Here is a 13,334-nt window from a genome sequence, read left to right as displayed (position 1 = left end):
TTTTGTTAATGATGTGCATAGATGCAGAAGTGCATATATGTTGCCAACTTGTACTTCCCAAGCGCTTAGTCCAGTGCTCTGCACATAGTACGCGCTCAATAAATACGATTGAATGAATGAATATAGCTATAATTCTATTTATTCTGACGATTTTGACACCTGTCCACTTGTTTTGTTTTGTTGTCTGTCTCCCCCTTCTAGACTGTGAGCCCGTCGTTGGGTAGGGACCGTCTTTATATGTTGCCGACCTGTACTTTCCAAGCGCTTAGTACAGTGCTCTGCACACAGTAAGCGCTCAATAAATACGATTGAAGGAATGAATGAATATGGGGCTCATAGTCTTCATCCCCATTTTAAAGATGAGGTAATTAAGGCACAGAAAACTTAAATGACTTGCCCAAGGTCATCCAGCAGACAGTGGCAGAGCCGAGAGAAGCAGCGTGGCTCAGTGGAAAGAGCCCGGGCTTTGGAGTCCGAGGTCAGGGGTTCAAATCCCGGCTCGGCCAATTGTCAGCTGTGTGACTTTGGGTAAGTCACTTAACTTCTCTGTGCCTCAGTTCCCTCATCTGTAAAATGGGGATTAACACTGTGAGCCCCACGTGGGACAACCTGATCACCTTGTATCCCCCCAGCACTTAGAACAGTGCTTTGCACATAGTAAGTGCTTAACAAATACCATTATTATTATTATTATTGTTGTTATTATTATTATTATTATTATTCTTACTCCCAGCCCCGAGCTCTATCAAATAGGTCACTAGGGGATATTTAGATTGGAAATAGTCCCGGTCCCACTTGGAGTTATCAGTCTCAGAGGGAAGGAGGTCGGGTATCTGATCCCCATTTTGCAGATTCATTCATTCATTCAATCGTATTTATTGAGCGCTTACTGTGTGCAGAGCACTGTACTAAGCGCTTGGAAAGTACAATTCAGCAACAGTTAGAGACATTCCCCATCCAAAAACAGGTTCCCAGTCTAGAAGGGGGAGAAAGACAACAAAACAAAACTAGCAGACAGGTGTCAACATCATCAAAATAGATAAATAGAATTATAGCTATCTACACATCATTAATAAAATAGAGTACTAGATATATACAAATATACACTAGTGCTGTGGGGAGGGGAAGGGGGAAGGAGAGAGGGAGGGAGGGGGGGCGATGGGAAGGGGAGGAGGAACAGAGGAAAAGGGGGGCTCAGTCTGGGAAGGCCTCCTGGAGGAGGTGAGCTCTCAGCACAGATGAGAAGCAGTGTGGCCCACTGAACAGAGTCCAGGCCTGGGAATCAGAATAATAATAATGATGATGGTATTTGTTAAGCGCTTACTATGTGCAAAGCACTGTTCTAAGTGCTGGGGGGATACAAGGTGATCAGGTTGTCCCACGGGGGGCTCACAGTCTTCATCCCCATTTTCCAGATGAGGTAACTGAGGCCCAGAGAAGTGAAGTGACTTCCCCAAAGTCACACGGCTGACAAGTGGCGGAGCCAGGATTAGAACCCACGACCTCCGACTCCCAAGGCCATGGTCTTTCCACTAAGCCGCGCGTCTCTGTTACATTGCTCTCTTCCTCCCTTCAATACCCTACTGAGAGCTCACCTCCTCCAGGAGGCCTTCCCACACTGAACCCCTTCCTTCCTCTCCCCCTCGCCCCCCCCTCCATCCCCCCCATCTTACCTCCTTCCCTTCCCCACAGCACCTGTATATATGTATATATCTTTGTACAGATTTATTACTCTATTTATTTATTTTACCTGTACATATCTAATCTATTTATTTTATTTTGTTAGTGTGTTTGGTTTTGTTCTCTGTCTCCCCCTTTTAGACTGTGAGCCCACTGGTGGGTAGGGACTGTCTCTAGATGTTGCCAACTTGGACTTCCCAAGTGCTCTGCGCACAGTAAGCGCTCAATAAATACGATTGATTGATTGATTGATTGATTGAAGTGACTTGCCCAAAGTCCCACAGCTGACAAGTGGCGGAGCTGGGATTTGAACCCATGACCTCTGACTCCAAAGCCCGGGCTCTTTCCACTGAGCCACGCTGCATCAGAAGACCTGGGTTCTAATTCCGACTCCACCACATGTGCAGTGCATGACCTTGGGCAAGTCACTTCACTTCTCTGGGCTTCTGTGACCTCATCTGTCAAATGGGGATAAAAACTGTGAGCCCCATACAGCTGTGTCCAAACCTGATTAGCTTGTATCTATCCCAGCGCTTACAACAGTGCTTGACACTTAGTAAGCACTTAGAGGCCACAATTATTATTATTATTATTATTATTATTATTATTATTATTATTATTACAGGGCCGATCTAGTCCCAGACCTGCAGCAGCAGATCTCTGAGCTGACCGTGATGATCGAGCAAATAAACAGAGATCACCAGGATGCTCAGAAGCAGGTGAGTGAACTCCCTCCCCGTCTGTATAATAATGAGCCCGCTCTTCTATCAATCAATCAATCAATCGTATTTATTGAGCACTTACTGTGTGCAGAGCACTGTGCTAAGCGCTTGGGAAGTCCAAGTTGGCAACATCTAGAGACAGTCCCTACCCAACAGTGGGCTCACAGTCTAGAAGGGGGAGACAGACAACAAAACCAAACATATTAACAAAATAAAATAAATAGAATAGATATGTACAAGTAAAATAAATAAATAGACTGTGAGCCCGCTGTTGGGTAGGGACCGCCTCTATATGTTGCCAACTTGGACTTCCCAAGCGCTTAGTCCAGTGCTCTGCACACAGTAAGCGCTCACTAAATACGATTGAATGAATGAATGAGTTAATAATAATGACCATAATAATAATGGTATTTGTTAATCGCTTACTATGTGCCAGGCACTGTACTAAGCGGTGGGGTGGGTACAAGCAAATCAGGTTGGACACAGTCCTTGTCCCACGTGGGGCTCACAGCCCCTCAGATGAGGGAACTGAGGCCCAGAGAAGTGAAGTGACTTGCCCAAGGTCACACAGCAGACAAGTGATGGAGCCGGGATTAGAACCCAGACTGAGCCCCCTCCTTCCTCTCCACCTCCCCGTAATAATAATAATAATGGCATTTGTTAAGCGCTTACTATGTGCAAAGCACTGTTCTAAGCGCTGGGGGGATACAATGGGATCAAGTTGTCCCGCGTGTTTTGTTCCCCGTCTCCCCCTTCTCGACTGTGAGCCCGCTGTTGGGTAGGGACCGGCTCTATATGTTGCCAACTCGGACTTCCCAAGCGCTCAGTACAGTGCTCTGCAACTTGGAATAATAATAATAATAGTGTTGGTATTTGTTAAGCGCTTACTACGTGCAAAGCACTGTTCTAAGCGCTGGGGTAGATACATGGTGATGAAGTTGTCCCACGTGGGGCTCACAGTCTTAATCCCCATTTTACAGATGGGGTAACTGAGGCCCAGAGAAGTGAAGTGAGTTGCCCAAAGTCACACAGCTGACAGTTGGCAGAGCCGGGGTTTGAACCCATGACCTCTGACTCCAAAGCCTGTGCTCTTTCCACTGAGCCAGCTGCTTCTCTACTTGTACTTCCCAAGCGCTTAGTCCAGTGCTCTGCACACAGTAAGCGCTCAATAAATACGATTGAATGAATGAACGAATGAGTGAGTCTCTTGAATGCCCCCCAAGTGCTTAGAAATAATAACATAGATGGTATTTATCAAGCGCTTTCTTTGTGCCAAACACTAAGTGCTGAAGTAGATACAAGATAATCAGGTGGGACGCAGTGCCTGCCTCCAGGCTGGGCCTTACAATCTAAGAGGGAAAAAGTCCCTCTGAGGAGCTGGGTTCTAATCCCGGCTCTGCCACTAGTCTGCTTCATGACCCTGGGCAAGTCGCTTCACTTCTCTGGGCCTCAGTTACCTCATCTGGAAAATGGGAATTCAGACGGTGAGCCTCATGTGGGACAGAGACTTCTGTCCGTTCCGATTTGCTTGTATCCACCCCAGCGCTTAGAACACATTGCAAGCACTTAACAAATACCACAATTATTATTATTATTACACCATTCCCTGAGAAGCAGTGGGGCTCAGTGGAAAGAGCCCGGGCTTTGGAGTCAGAGGTCATGGGTTCAAATCTCGGCTCCGCCACTTGTCAGCTTTGTGACTTTGGGCAGGTCACTTAACTTTTCTGGGCCTCAGTTACCTCATCTGTAAAATGGGGGTGAAGACTGTGAGCCCCATGTGGGACAACCTGATCACCTTGTGACCTCCCCAGCGCTTAGAACAGTGCTTTGCACATAGTAAGCGCTTAATAAATGCCATCATCATCATCATCATCCCTCTAGACTGCAAATTCATTGTGGGCAGGGAGTGTGTCTAACAACTCTTGTTATAGAGAAGCAGTGTGGCTCAGTGGAAAGAGCCCGGGCTTTGGAGTCAGAGGTCATGGGTTCAAATCCCGGCTCCGCCAATTGTCAGCTGGGTGACTTTGGGCAAGTCATTTCATTTCTCTGGGCCTCAGTTACCTCATCTGTAAAATGGGGATTAAGTCTGTGAGCCCCACGTGGGACAACCTGATAACCTTGTAACCTCCCCAGCGCTTAGAACAATGCTTTGCACATAATAAGCGCTTAATAAATGCCATCATCATCATCATCCCTCTAGACTGTAAATTCGTTGTGGGCTGGGAGTGTGTCTAACAACTCTGTTATAGAGAAGCAGCATGGCTCAGTGGAAAGAGCCCGGGCTTTGGAGTCAGAGGTGTTGGGTTCAAATCCCGGCTCTGCCAGTTGTCAGCTGTGTGACTTTGGGCAAGTCACTTAGCTTCTCTGGGCCTCAGTTACCTCATCTGTAAAATTGGGATTAAGACTGTGAGCCCCCCATGGGACAACCTGATCACCTTGTAACCTCCCCAGAGCTTAGAACAATGCTTTGCACATAGACAGCGCTTAATAAATGCCATCATCATTATTATTAATCAATCAATCAATCGTATTTATTGAGCACTTACTATGTGCAGAGCACTGTACTAAGCGCTTGGGAAGTACAAATTGGCAACATTTAGAGACAGTCCCTACCCAACAGTGGGCTCATTTCTCTGGGCCTCAGTTACCTCATCTGTAAAATGGGGATTGATTGTGATCCCCATGTGGAACAGAGACAGTGTCCAACCTAATTAGCTCAAATCTACCCCAGCATTTAGTACAGTTCCTGGCCCACAGTAAGCGCTTAACAGATACCATTTTCAAAGCAAACAACAAACCAAAAAACAGGACCAAGTTTTTTCCACCAGCCTTCCGTACAGGGCTTAGCACTCACTAGGCGCTCTATAAAGAGGTTGGATTGACCGGCGAGTCCTGAGGGCCAGAGGCCTGCTAATGGTCCGGGCTGCTGGGAAGGAGCTGGGTGGGCTCCCGGCTCACTGGTGACGGTCCACACGTTTTTCCCAGATCCGGGATGAAATGGAACTGAGGTGCAAGGACATGGAGAGGGAATATGAAGAGAACCTCAGGTACCACTCCTGGCGTGTCTACGGACTGGCTGGGCGGGACTGGGTATATATGTTTGTACATATTTGTTACTCTATTTATTTATTTTACTTGGACATATCTATTCTATTTATTTTATTTTGTTAGTATGTTTGTTTTTGTTGTCTGTCTCCCCCTTCTAGACTGTGAGCCCACTGTTGGGTAGGGACCATCTCTATATGTTGCCGACTTGTACTTCCCAAGAGCTTAGTCCAGTGCTCTGCACACAGTAAGCGCTCAATAAATACGATTGAATGAATGAATGAATGAATAAAGCGGAAGCTCCTTTTATTTTTAAGGTATTGTTGAGCACTTACTATATACTGTGTTCCAGTGCTCTGCATATATGTATATATGTTTGTACGTATTTATTACTCTATTTATTCATTTTATTTGTACATATTTATTCTATTTATTTTATTTTGTTAATGTGTTTTGTTCCCTGTCTCCCCCTTCTAGACTGTGAGCCCGCTGTTGGGTAGGGACCGTCTCTAAATGTTGCCAACTTGGACTTCCCGAGCGCTTAGTCCAGTGCTCTGCACACAGTAAGCGCTCAATAAATACAATTGAATGAATGAATAAAGCGTAAGCTCCTTTTATTTTTAAGGTATTGTTGAGCACTTACTATATACTGTGTTCCAGTGCTCTGCATATATGTATATATGTTTGTATGTATTTATTACTCTATTTTATTTGTACATATTTATTCTATTTATTTTATTTTGTTAATATGTTTTGTTTTGTCTCTGTCTCCCCCTTCTAGACTGTGAGCCCACTGTTGGGTAGGGACTGTCTCTAGATGTTGCCAACTTGGACTTCCCGAGCGCTTAGTCCAGTGCTCTGCACACAGTAAGCGCTCAATAAATACGATTGAATGAATGAATGAAAGAGTTTTTGTTTGATAAGGCAGTGGATGGGCAACACCCCGTGTGACCGATAACTGCTTTGTTGGTTTTGTTGTCTGTCTCCCCCTTCTAGACTGTGAGCCCACTGCTGGGTAGGGACCGTCTCTAGATGTTGCCAAACTTGGACTTCCCAAGTGCTCTGCGCACAGTAAGCGCTCAATAAGTACGATTGATTGATTGATTGATTGTCGGGCCAAAGACTCCCCTGTCTGGATGACGCCCCCCGCCCCCGTCGGACTGACGACTGCCCTGTCGGTGTGACCCTCAGGGATCTCAGCGAGGTGCACAGCACAGAACTCCGCTTCTTGGAGGAGAAACACCAAACCATGCTGAGGGACGAGAAAATATCTGCCCAGGAGAAGCTGGGTAAGACCATCCGGGAATATTCCAGCCTGGGGACAGGGGACAGGGGGTGGGATAAACTCCTGGAACCACCCGGTCACATCCCGGTCCCTCCTCAGCCTGAAACCTAGAAGAGCCGCGGCCTCGTTCATTTGTATCTATTAATAATAATAATTTATTATTATTATTTATTATAATGTATCTATTATTGATAATAATAATAATAATAATGACATTTATTAAGTGCTTACTATTTGCTAAGCACTGTTCTAAGCGCTGGGGTAGATACAAGGGAATCAAGTTGTCCCAGGTGGAGCTCACAGGCTTAATCCCCATTTTCCAGATGACTGAGGCCCAGAGAAGTGAAGTGACTTGCCCAAAGTCAATCAATCGTATTTATCAAGCGCTTACTGTGTGCAGAGCACTGTACTAAGCGCTTGGGAAGTACAAGTTGGCAACATATAGAGACAGTCCCTACCCAACAGTGGGCTCACAGTCACACAGCTGACAAGTGGTGGAGCTGGGATTTGAACCCACGACCTCTGGCTCCAAAGCCCGGGCTCTTTCCACTGAGCCACGCTGCTTCTCTGGGCGCTTACTGTGTACAGAGCACTGTACTAAGCGCTTGGGAGAGTGCAATATAACAATAAGCAGGCGCACTCCCTGCCCACAACGAGCGTGCAGTCTAGAGGAGGGGAGACAGGCATTAATAGAAATGAATAAATGACAGATGTGGACATAGGTGCTGTGGGGCTGAGAGAGGGGATAATAATAATAATAATAGTGGTATTTGTTAAGCGCTTACTATGTGCAAAGCACTGTTCTAAGTGCTGGGGGGACACAAGGTGATCAGGTTGCCCCACGTGGGGCTGAAAGAGGGGATAATAATAATAATAATAATGATGATGATGGCATTTGTTAAGCACTTACTATGTGCCTAGCACTGTTCTAAGCACTGGGGGGATACAAGGTGATCAGGTTGTCCCACATGGGGCTGAGAGAGGGGATAATAATAATAATAATGATGATGGTATTAGTTAAGCACTTACTATGTGCAAAGCACTGTTCTAAGCGCTGGGGGGAATACAAGGTCATCAGGTTGTCCCACGTGGGGCTGAGAGAGGGGATAATAATAATAATGGTATTAGTTAAGCGCTTACTATGTGCAAAGCACTGTTCTAAGCGCTGGGGGGAATACAAGGTGATCAGTTTGTCCCACGTGGGGCTCACAGTCTTAATCCCCGTTTTACAGATGAGGGAACTGAGGCCCAGAGAAGTGACTTGCCCAAAGTCACACAGCTGACAGTTGGCAGAGCCGGGGTTTGAACCCATGACCTCTGACTCCAAAGCCCGGGCTCTTTCCACTGAGCCACGCTGCTTCTCTTGAACAAAGGGGTAGGGACCGTCTCTATATGTTGCCAACTTGTACTTCCCAAGCGCTTAGTCCAGTGCTCTGCACACAGTAAGCGCTCAATAAATATGATTGAATGAATGAATGAATGAACAAGCCAGGGTGATGCAGAAGGGAGTGGGAGAAGAGGAAAGAAGGGCCAGGAGGTTCTAGCCACTGGCCTGCGGGGTGGCCTTGGGCAAGTCATTTAGCCTCTCTGGGCCTCCATTTCTTCATCTGTATAATGGGCCTAAAATACCAATCCTCCTTCCTCTTGGACTGCAAGCCCCGGGGAGGACAGACATCCAGTGCCCTCTGACGGGCTTATATATCCCCCAGCCCGAAGAGCTGAATAAATACGGTAAAGAATAAATACGGGCCTTCAGACCTCCTCCCACCTTGCTCTGCCGACACACTCTTTCCCCTCCCCTCTGAACCCTGCTGCAGGCCTCCCCCCAAAAAGGAACGGGGTTCATCCTGCCGAGCTCTAGTTGTGAGTTCTAATCTCAGCTCCACCACTTGTCATCTGTGTGACCTTGGGCAAGTCTCTATATGTTGCCAACTTGTACTTCCCAAGCGCTTAGTCCAGTGCTCTGTACACAGTAAGCGCTCAATAAATACGATTGATTGATTGATTGCTCTGCACACAGTAAGCGCTCAATAAATACGATTGAATGAGTGAATGAACAGGCTCACAGTCTAGAGGGTCACAGTCTCCTCCTCCCCATTCCCACAGCACCTGTATATATGTTTGTACAGATTTATTACTCTATCATCTTACTTGTACCTCCTTCCTCTCCCCACAGCACCTGTCTATATGTTTGTACAGATTTATTACTCTATTTTACTTGTACATATTTACTATTCTATTTATTTTATTTTGTTAATATGTGTTGTTTTGTTGTCTGTCTCCCCCTTCTAGACTGTGAGCCCGCTATTGGGTCGGGACTGTCTCTATATGTTACCACCTTGTACTTCCTAAGCACTTAGTCCAGTGCTCTGCACACAGTAAGCACTCAATAAATACGATTGAATGAATGAATGAAAGTCGCTTAACTTCTCTGGGCCTCAGTTACCTCATCTGTAAAATGGGGATGAAGACTGTGAGCCCCGCGTGAGACATCCTGATTACATTATATCTACCCCAGCATTTAGAACGGAGCTTGGCAAGCAGGGAGCGCTTAACAGATACCATAATTATTATTATAGGCCGGAGGGGTAGATGAAAGAAGGGGAAGGGGGAGAGAAACCTAACCCCTCCATGCCCCCTCCCATAGTCACGTGATCAGGATTTAAATCCGGATTTAAAGCGTCGGGTGATGGGTTCCACGGTAACGGTTCCTTTTGGTCCCGCTTTTTGTCCAGAGAAGATGATGAAGGAGTACAAGTACCTGAAGAACATGTTCCGAATGTATCAGGTAAGGCCTTCCGGACTGGGAGAGGATCCCCCATCCCATCCCCTCCCGCACCCCCAGCCCTCACCCATCTCCCGTCCATCCGGTCTCAGGACAGCATTGCCGAGGAGATGGAGGAGAAGTGGATGAGGCGGAAGGCGGAGTGGGAGAGGAGTGAGAAGATGGAGCGAGAACAGGCGCTGTTGCAGCAGAGTAAGTCGAGGGGGGAATACCCCCCTGTCCCCACCGAAGGCCGAGGCCTGCAGAAAACTCCTTGGAAAATGGGGTTTTTCTTCACCCGAGGCAGAGAGGAAGGGCTGGACTGGGAGAGGGGGACAGAGGGAGCGGGATGCGGTGGTGGGGTGTTCCGATCATACAGCCTGCGAGTTGAGAGGTCCAACCCGCCTTCAACGGACTTCGAGGACTTGCTTGGGTTCAGGTCTTGTTCTCCCAAGAAGCCTCAACTTTGTTCGTCAACTCTGGCAGGTCACTGAAGAAAGACGCCGCCGGCCTCACTCTGCCTCTGTGTCTCTCGCGTGGTTGTTTCTCTCTCCATCCATACACATACGCTCATTCATTCATTCATTCATTCAATCGTATTTATCGAGCGCTTACTGTGTGCAGAGCACTGCTTGGGAAGTCCAAGTTGGCAACATCCAGAGACGGTCCCTACCCAACAGCGGGCTCACAGTCTAGAAGGGGGAGACAGACAACAAAACAAAACATATTAACCAAATAAAATAAATAGAATAAATATGTACAAGTAAAATAAATAGAGTAATAAATATGTACAAGCATATATACAGGTGCTGTGGGGAGGGGAAGGAGGTAAGGCGGGGGGGATGGAGAGGGGGCGGAGGGGGCTGAGTGTGGGAAGGCCTCCTGGAGGAGGTGAGCACTCAGTAGGGCTTTGAAGGGAGGAAGAGAGATAGCTTGACGGCTGTGTGGAGGGAGGGCATTCCGGGCCTGGGGGAGGACGTGGGCCGGGGGTTGACAGCGGGACGGGCAAGAACGAGGCCCGGTGAGGAGGTGAGCGGTGGCAGAAGAGCGGAGGGTGCGGGCTGGGCTGGAGAAGGACAGAAGGGAGGGGAGGGAGGAGGGGGCCAGGGGATGGATGGACAGCCTTGAAGCCCAGGGTGAGGAGTTTTTGCACTCGGGGGGGTCGCGTAACTATGTGCACACACACAATAATAATAATAATGATGGCATTTATTTAGCGCTTGCTATGTGCAAAGCACTGTTCTAAGCACTGGGGAGGTTACAAGGTGATCAGGTTGTCCCACGGAGGGCTCACAGTTTTAATCAGTCTTAAGCAGCATGGCTCAGTGGAAAGAGCCCGGGCTTTGGAGTCAGAGGTCATGGGTTCAAATCCCGGCTCCACCAATTGTCAGCTGTGTGACTTTGGGCGAGTCACTTCACTTCTCAGGGCCTCAGTTCCCTCATCTGTAAAATGGGGATGAAAACTGTGAGCCCCCCGTGGGACAACCTCATCACCTCGTAACCTCCCCAGCGCTTAGATCAGTGCTATGCACATAGTAAGCGCGTAATAAATGCTATTATTATTATTATTATTGATCCCCATTTTACAGACGAGGTAACAGGCCCAGAGAAGTGAAGTTACTTGCCCAAAGCCACACAGCTGACAATTGGCGGAACCCATGACCTCTGACTCCAAAGCCCGGGCTCTTTCCACTGAGCCGCGCTGCTTCTCTAACACAAACACACCTTCACTCGCCTGCGCCTCTTTCTCTCGGCATAGAACTCAAACTGATGAAGAAATTTGAGATGGATGTAGAAGAGGAGAAGAAAAAGATCCAGGTTGCCAGCAAGCTGACCTGTGATGCCTACCTCCAAGAGAAAGAGGTAACTACAGGCCTGAGGCCTGTGTGGGCTTCAGCAGTCAACCAATCAACCGGTGGCACTTATTGAACGCTTTCTGTGGGCCAGCCACTGCACTAGATGCCGTTTAGCAGAGCTGGTAGATGAGAAGCAGCATGGCCTAGTGGATAGAGCACGGGCCTAGGAATCAGAAAGTCATGGGTTCTAATCCCAGCTCCGCCACTTGTCTGCTGAGAGACCTTGAGCAAGTCACTTCACTTCTCTGAGCCTCAGTTACCTCATCTGGAAAATGGGGGTTGAGACTGTGAGCCCCACATGGGCCGGGGCCCGTGTCCAACTTAATTTGCTTGTATCCACCCCAGTGCTTTCATTTCATTCATTCATTCATTCATTCATTCATTCATTCAATCGTATTTATTGGGCACTTACTGTGTGCAGAGCACTGTACTAAGCACGTGGGAAGTACAAGTTGGCAACATACGGAGACGGTCCCTACCCAACAGTGGGCTCACAGTCTAGAAGGGGGACAACAAAACAAAACATATTAACAAAATAAAATAAATAGAATAAATGTACGAATAAAATAAATAAATAGAGTAATAAATACGTACAAACATATATGCAGGTGCTTAGTACAGTGCCTGGTACATAGTAAGCACTAAACAAAATACTATTCTTGTTATTATTAGATTTTTTCTGTGCCATTTGTTAAATGCTTACTATGAGCCAGGCACTGCACTAAGCTTTGAGCATAGTCTGTTGTTGGGTAGGGACCGTCTCTATATGTTGCCGACTTGTACTTCCCAAGCGCTTAGTACAGTGCTCTGCACACAGTAAGCGCTCAATAAATACAACTGAATGAATGAATGAATACTAGCTATTCAGGTCAGACACAGTCCGTGTCCCACTTGGGGGTCACCATCTTAATCCCATTTTACAGATGAGGCACAGAGAAAATAAGTAATTTGCCCAAGGTCACACAGCAGACAAGGGGCAGGGAAGGGATTAGAACCCACATCCTTCTGACTCCCAGGCTGGGCTCTATCAACTAGACTCCGTTGCTTCTTTGCCCACGAAGAGCCCACAGGCAAAAGAGGGAGACAGACATTAAAATAAACCATTAATGAGGGGAATAGGAGAGTCCAGGGAAACGGCAGAGTGAACATCAAAATAAGGGATGCAACATAATAATAATAATAATAATAATGGCATTTATTAGGCACTTACTATGTACAAAGCACTGTTCTAAGCGCTGGGGAGGTTACAGGGTGATCAGGTTGTTCCACGGTGGGCTCACAATCTTAATCCCCATTTGACAGATGAGGTAACTGAGGCACAGAGAAATTACCCAAAGTCACCCAGCTGACAATTGGCGGAGCCGGGATTTGAACCCATGACCTCTGACTCCAAAGCCTGGGCTCTTTCCACTGAGCCACGCTGCTTTTGCTGTATAGGCAAAGTAGACGGGAGGACGAAATGAGGGCCTAATCAGGGAAGGCCTCTTGGAAGAGGTGTGACGTTAGTAAAACTTTGAAGGAGGGGAGACAGGTGGCCTTCCAGATATCAATCAATCAATCATATTTATTGAGTGCTTACTGTGTGCAGAGCACTGTACTAAGCGCTTGGGAAGTACAAGTTGGCAACATATAGAGACAGTCCCTACCCAACAGTGGGCTCACAGTCTAGAAGGGGGAGACAGAGAACAAAACAAAACATATTAACAAAATAAAATAAATAGAATAAATATATACAAGTAAAATAAATAAATAGAGTAATAAATACGTGCAAACATATATACATATATACAGGTATGAAGCGTAGAGTGAGTTTCAGGCCAGAAGGAGGACATGGGCAAGGAGTTGGCAGTGAGATGAGTGAGGATTGAGGTAGGTTGGTTTTCAAGGAGCCAAGTGTGCGGGCTGGGTCGTAGTCTTCTTTTATTCAGTCGTATTTATTAAGCCCTCACTGTGTCAAAGCACTGTACTAAGTGCTTGGGAAA

General features: G+C 47.0%; 1 protein-coding gene across 2 annotated transcripts in view; it reads left to right on the top strand.

Annotated features, from left to right (window-relative positions):
• Positions 1-13,334, top strand: part of FLACC1 (flagellum associated containing coiled-coil domains 1) — a 45,845-nt gene that overhangs the window by 18,678 nt on the left and 13,833 nt on the right. For both annotated transcript variants that reach the window (XM_038749617.1, XM_038749616.1), the window contains exons 6-11: positions 2,306-2,399; positions 5,388-5,449; positions 6,639-6,736; positions 9,468-9,520; positions 9,610-9,709; positions 11,256-11,359. In XM_038749617.1, the coding sequence (XP_038605545.1) occupies positions 2,306-2,399; positions 5,388-5,449; positions 6,639-6,736; positions 9,468-9,520; positions 9,610-9,709; positions 11,256-11,359 (511 nt within the window). The remainder of the gene's footprint in view (positions 1-2,305; positions 2,400-5,387; positions 5,450-6,638; positions 6,737-9,467; positions 9,521-9,609; positions 9,710-11,255; positions 11,360-13,334) is intronic.

The sequence above is a fragment of the Tachyglossus aculeatus genome, chromosome 7 (genome assembly GCF_015852505.1).
Source record: "Tachyglossus aculeatus isolate mTacAcu1 chromosome 7, mTacAcu1.pri, whole genome shotgun sequence".
Classification (NCBI taxonomy): domain Eukaryota; kingdom Metazoa; phylum Chordata; class Mammalia; order Monotremata; family Tachyglossidae; genus Tachyglossus; species Tachyglossus aculeatus.
Note: the sequence above shows the minus strand (reverse complement) of the source record. Positions and strands in the feature narration are given on the sequence as shown.